At 55.1% G+C, this 6,093-nt stretch overlaps 3 protein-coding genes across 4 annotated transcripts in view; 1 reads left to right on the top strand and 2 right to left on the bottom strand.

The window, feature by feature from the left end:
- LOC127551887 (dual specificity protein phosphatase 13-like) overlaps nt 1-794 on the bottom strand; it is a 6,796-nt gene extending 6,002 nt beyond the window's left edge. The window contains exon 1 of the mRNA XM_051982050.1: nt 624-794. The gene's annotated coding sequence lies outside the window, so the exon portion shown is untranslated. The remainder of the gene's footprint in view (nt 1-623) is intronic.
- On the bottom strand, nt 794-3,193 carry LOC127551886 (dual specificity protein phosphatase 13-like). Its single transcript, XM_051982049.1, has 3 exons — nt 2,939-3,193; nt 1,896-2,113; nt 794-1,014 (listed from the first exon to the last, which is right to left on the bottom strand). Exons 1-3 carry the CDS (start codon nt 3,100-3,102, stop codon nt 806-808), a joined length of 591 nt encoding a protein of 196 aa, XP_051838009.1. The 5' UTR covers nt 3,103-3,193; the 3' UTR covers nt 794-805.
- Nucleotides 3,194-3,306: 113 nt separating this feature from the next.
- The window catches only part of SAMD8 (sterile alpha motif domain containing 8), a 46,771-nt gene continuing 43,984 nt past the window's right edge, over nt 3,307-6,093 (top strand). For both annotated transcript variants that reach the window (XM_051982046.1, XM_051982045.1), the window contains exon 1: nt 3,307-5,488. In XM_051982046.1, coding sequence (XP_051838006.1) covers nt 5,093-5,488 — 396 coding nt within the window. In that variant the 5' untranslated portion in view covers nt 3,307-5,092. The remainder of the gene's footprint in view (nt 5,489-6,093) is intronic.

Genomic DNA, 6,093 nt, shown 5'->3' with positions numbered 1-6,093 from the left:
CCTCCTGTCGTACTCAGTACTCAGCCTCAGTACTCAGAGCATTGTTGGTGGATGAAACGGTAGCTAACATGGTGGCGCTGAGTTGAGCTCTGGGTTGGATGGGTCTCTCATATGGCTTGGGAGATGAGGGTTCCAGTTAGGATGACTACAGGGAGTTTCCTTGGGCCCTTCCTCATTCCTGGCCCTCTGCTGTCTTCAAGGGAAGGAAGTAGGGCCCGGCCCAAATGACAAAGTTAGGCAACTAACAAGTTTCCCTGTCCACACCTCCTACCCACACACATACCTTTACTTATCACCCCCCACCCCCCATACTTTATGTTCTCTTTCTTCCTTCTCTCTCCTACTTTTCTCCCACCACTAGCCATCCAGGTAGGATTGGAAAACCAGCGTCTTGCAAAGGAGATGGCCTGTGTGGCGGTATCCAGACTGAGAAACACAAGGCACTTGAGGGGTTAGTGGATAGGAGAGAGCAGATCTTATCCCCCTAAACATTGTTTACTCCTCCCAAAGAGATCCGACTATTCTCTGTAGGTGCAGAGTTGGGAACCCTTCCACTGCCCTCCCATCCCCATGTGGGCAAGGAAGAGTAGGCGCATTCAAATGCTTGGGGCAGCCACACTAACCTGTCCTGGATGAGACACCAGTCCTGGCCCCTACTCCTCCTGCACCCCAAATCAACCCTGGTCTTGCAGAGACAGAAATCTCCTTTTTGGTGATGTTTCTGTCGGCTGTCCTATTCCCCTTGGAAGGGCAGAGTGACGGTCTCCTGATAGGTGAGGGCCACAAGCGATGGGGGGCTGCTCCCTCAGTCCCTTGACGCGCCCCCTTCTCCCTGAAGCTGCCTGTCCAGCTGGCACAGCTGCTTGAGGAAGCCAGAATTGGGGAAGATCCAACGGCGTTGTCTCACGGAACTCACAGCCTGCAGCAGGGTCAGCCCTTGCCTCAGCATGAGGTAAGCCAGGACCAGAGTGGCCGATCGGCTGACCCCCACCACACAGTGAACTAGGACCTTGGCTGGAGGAATAAGAGGGAGGTGGGTGTGAGAAGGTCTGAGGGAGGCGAACCCCTGTCATTCCCACCAGAAACATAATCACCTACTACTCTCCCCGGTGCCCAGGAACCTCCCTCTGGGAGCAATGATCCCAGCTCATGTGTCTATAGACAGCAAGATTTATGGACGGCTTTTCTCACAACTTTGTGAGGTAGAGAATTCGAGGATTTTCATCATTCCCATTTCATAGATCAGGAAACAGAGTTGAAATGGATTTGCCATGGCCCAATAGCTAATATGCCCGGGAGACACCTAATCCCAGGCCTCCTGGCTTCAGTTCTAGTTGATGTTCACTATTTTCTATTACAATGACATGGTACAGAAATCTTGGGGATCCTTGATGATGCCAAAAGTCACTCATGTTGGCGATTCCCTTCACTGTCTGATGTTCATTATCCATATCCCAGAAAAGGGTAGAATAACTTAGTCTGCCCTACGCTATAGTTATCAGGATGGGCTGAGGTAATTACATGTGAAAATGCCTTAAAGAGTCTAAAGGACCGTACATTATAAGCCATCATTATCCTCAACCCCATTTCACAGATAAGGAAACCCAGACGCAGAAAGTGGAGCCGATTTGTCTAGAGTCACACATGGAGGCTGGATAGCCGAGTGAACTCAGAATTGTAGGAGCAGGGACCACCCTCAGCGTTTTCTGTTTGCATTGCCCTTTGACTTTCTCCCACCCAAGCTTCCTAACTGAAATCTGGGGACACCATCTCATCACAGAGGGGGATTTCTTAAAACCTGAAATTCCTCGGTTGGGGCGATGGCTTTCTGAGATGGACAGCATCTCTGGGAGGGCACAGGTGTCACCCATCCACTCCCAACCCTAGTTTCATACCCCCAGGGGTGAGAAGGGCATTGTGGATAAAATCAGCAGCTGAAGAAAAGTAGGCACTGATGTTGAAGTCAGGAAGGTCGTGAGCGGGCACCCCCAGGTAGCTCACACAGCTGCCGTAGAAGTCAGGCCCCCCCTGGCAGTAGAGCCCTCCATGGGCTGCATTCAGCACGTGAGTGATCCCTAGTTTCCACAGTTCAAAGCGATTGTTGGCTGTGGCCCTGGAGGAAGAGACAACAGAGAGGGAGGTAGGGGGATTGATCCAGGCTGGCGGCCTTAGGGAGGGCAAACATCAGCATGGAGGCTTTGGTGGGCTATGCAGATAAGCCCCAGGCTTCTGGGGTACCAGGCTTCTGGTACCAAGGAAGAAAAGTGTAATGTAAAGGAAATGACCCCGAGCGCAAGCCTTGGACCCCTTCCTCACTGGCTCCTGGTCCTCCCCCTCATCCCAACACCTATTTCTCCTTGTAGTTAGTGTGGAGCCAGGTTTGGGGGGGACACTGGATTAGGACCATGGGTGGAGAAAAAGGGAGATTCTTGACTTTCCTTGCCCACTCCCCACACTGCATCTAACTTGCATCATGTCTGCAAGTTACCTTTTGCATCTGAAGCTTTTTGTCCCCAGCTCCCACTGTCATTCTGAGCCAAGAGGAGGGCAGGAAGTGGCTGCATAGGCTGAGATGGACTACATTGCCCTCTCCAACTCCATTTTTTTGTCTCTCACTCAAATTCCTGTAATTTTCACCGTCTCCTATCCCCTAAGCCTTTCTTGTCACAGGCTGAGTTTCTGGGAGACTTTGGGAAGCTGCCCCAAACTCCTAGTTTCTAAGTCCAGTTTTTTTTTCTTCTAGGAGTGTTAAGTGCCCTCACTGTCCCACCTAGGACCCGTCTTCCTCCCCACCCCCATCCCCCCAACACACACACCATGGTCATGCACATCTAGGCACTCCTTGCTGTACAGACTTCCTCCTAAAACAGGTTCCCTTCCTCTCCTCCCTCCCTCTGACTGCACAATTGCATTTTCTTATCCCCAAATGACCACTCACGCATCTCCTATGTAGAGATTGGGCCAGACTTCATCCACATGGCTGCAGCCACAGACCTTCCCTGATCTCAGGAGCTGCTCTACTTCAGAGACACTAGGGCAGGGAGCATCCGAAATACCTGTCTCAGCTTTGATCTCTCTTGGGGAGACCTCGTCCCCAGACATGGGCCATAAAGACCTTGCCGCCTCTTATCTCGGAGAAATCCAAGGGATGTCTGTCTGTGTTTATGGGTGTTTTGTTGGGGTGGGGTGGAGGGTGTAATAACCTTCTCCTAGAACTTGTGCCTTCCCTCCCACTCAGGTATCATTTTTCCTGTCCAGAGATTGGCAGGGACAGGTGGGACAGCAGTGAGTGACTCAGCAAGGGCTGTGGCCTGCAGTCACTTTTCCTTCCTGATTAGCTCCCATGTTCCCCTCCCCAAACACCCTAGTATTCATTAACTTTTGCCTTCTCTCTACCCTTCCCAACACCCATACCTGCCCTGGAGGCGCTAGAATTGAGAACTGAGGATCACACTGGTAGCCAGGATGCATGGGGCTGAAGCTCTGACTGCAGGCCAGAGTAGTCAATAATGGTTTCCTTTTGGAACCTAATCCGGGCCCAGATCTGGAGATGTGAGGGAGGGGAATGGGCCCGGATAGATTCAGGAAGGCAGTTTCAGGTTCCAGTCCAGAACAGGCAGGTACACTCCTTAATCATCTGCGCCTATCTTGAGGAGGCTGAGCTCCTAGACAGAAACCCCTTAGTGTCTGCTATACTTTAAGAAGGAAAAATAAAATCTCAAGTCTGGAGGGAAGCCTGCTAGGGATTCAGTCCTCAGCTAGACATTATGGGGGATGATGGCGAAGTATAAGACACAGCTTCCCGTCATCACAGATTGTAAAAACGATCCCACCATTTGTCTTCGTGGCCTGGATTGCATAAGATTAGATGGAAGCTTCATCAAAGACTCCAATTACATAAACAGTCAAAGGGGTGGGGGGAGGAATGGGTAGAGTTGTAGAATGGTGGAAACCATGGAAAGGGACAGATCTTGGTGATGGAAAAGAACACCCCAAATGGTCAGAGGGTTGAGCAAAGCACTTGTGAATAAAAGTCTCTGTTCCTCAATTTTTTATTTTTCTTTTTGCAAAATGAGTTATTTGGCTTAGTCAGCCTCTAAGGCTCCTTCCAGCTTGACACCTAATGAGAGGCTGTGGATCTGGCACTAAAATCGGAGAGTTTGAAGAAGAAATGGCGACCTATCTGGTCCCAGCTCCTGAGCACAGGCCTTGGGCACCAAAGGTCCGCCGGAGGCAGAATTCCTTTGAAGGGCCCCATGGCAGAGGCCCCGTGGGCTTTGTCCCGGGCTGGCTGGAGGAGGCAGCAGTAGTTTCCCAGCTGTTTCCTGCTCTCAGTCACAACAATGGGAGAGTCGGAAGGAAGCTTGGAGCTTGTGGCCCAAACTACCAGCTCTCGGGGGACACTGCCTCCTCCAGCTGCTCCCCCTTGACTTGGAGGCTGGGGAAGGGCCCCGGCAATCACTCAGCCTCTGTTTCCTCAAATGTGAACCGCCAACATGGACGAGCTCATTACGTCGGGGACCAGAGAAGACACCCTTTGGTAAGCGCTTGGCCGGCACAGGGCCCGGCCCCCCGGCTCTGACCACGCTGGTAATCTTCCCTCCCCCCACCCCAACTGTCTGGCAGGGTCCGGGCCCGTGGGCGTCTGTCCCGGGAGATAATCTCCGACATTGCTACGGCCTCTGAGTTCTCATCTGAGTCAGCACTCGTCTCCATCGGCCTCATTGCCCCCGTTTTTCAGATGAAGACACTGAGGCTGCAAGAGACCCCGGGCACTTGCCCGAGACCCTGGCGCTAGCATCGGAGGAGGGATTCGAACCCAGATAATCGGGACTCAGCCAAGTCTAGCCCTCAGCCCACACTTTCGGGGACGGGCTGGCCAGAGGTGCGTGGTCAGCACGGTTAGGCGTTTTGGGGGCTCGAGCTGAGAAGCGGCCGCAAGCCGACTAGCGCAGCCGAGCAAGTCCTCCGTCAGCCTGCCCCGCCCCTTTGCCTCAGCCCCGCCCCACCGCCCTCATTGGCTCCTCTCCGCCTTTATTTTCCCCACCCTCTTCCCCTCCTCGCCTAGGGCCCCGGGCCCCGGCCCTGACGCATGCGCGTTCTCGCTCCCCGGCTTCCTCCTCCCTCGGCTCTCGCCTTTCTCCTCCCTTCGTTTCCCCTCCCTCGATTCTCGCGCCCTTTCCGGATTTGGCCCCGCCTCTCAGCCAGCCGAGACCACGCCCCACAAAGCAGTTCCGGTTCGGGCGGGCGCTGCCGCGGGCGCTGCCGCGGGCGCTGCGGTGCCCGAGGCCCCAGTGTGATGCTCACGCTCAGCCGCCCCTCGTCGCCAGCTCCGCCCTCGCCCCCGCCCCCGATCCTGCTCGAGGCCCCCGGCCCCGACCCTGCCCCGAGGGGCCGCCGGGATAGCGACAGTGACGGCGGCAGCAGCTGCAACTCGGAGGAGAGCTCCTGCCCTGAGTGTCGGAGGGGTTCGGAGGCCCCAGCCCAGGTGAGCCTCGGACCCGGGCCTGAGGACAGTAGGGGGAGAGGTCCAGGCCTTCCCCTCCTCCACCGCGCACCCCGCGAGAGGGTCTTGGGAACCGAGATGCTCAGGGAAGGGGAAAGGGGGACGACCGTCTGAGGTGGGGGAGGGTCGGCGTGGAGAAGAGAGTGGTTGCGCGCGCGCGTGTGGAGGTATGTGTGGAGGTGGGCATTGCGTGTGTGACAGGTGTGTGCATGTGTGAATTGTGGGGGCTCTGTCGGGGGGGGTATGCGTGTGTGTGACAGGTGTGTGTGTGTGCATTTCAGGGTGCCGTGTCTGAGGTGTGTGCCTGCGCGTGTCAGTCCAGCGTGGTTGGGGTGTGGGGTGTGTGCTTGCACGACTGTGTTGTGTCTCTGGGGTGAGTGTGTGTGTGTCAGTACTGGATTGTGCGTGTACATCCCTGGGTGGGTGTGCCTGCCGAGTGTGTGTGTGTGTGTTGTCAGGTGGAAGATGCACACCCGTGTTAGTGTCTGGGCTGGTGCATATGGTGGCACTGGGGGCCCTAGGGCGGTCTTGGGACCCGTGCTGAGGCACGGTAAAGTGTTGGAACAAATGAAGTGCTTGCGCTGGTG

Source organism: Antechinus flavipes, chromosome 2 (assembly GCF_016432865.1).
Source record: "Antechinus flavipes isolate AdamAnt ecotype Samford, QLD, Australia chromosome 2, AdamAnt_v2, whole genome shotgun sequence".
Taxonomy (NCBI): domain Eukaryota; kingdom Metazoa; phylum Chordata; class Mammalia; order Dasyuromorphia; family Dasyuridae; genus Antechinus; species Antechinus flavipes.
Note: the sequence above shows the minus strand (reverse complement) of the source record. Positions and strands in the feature narration are given on the sequence as shown.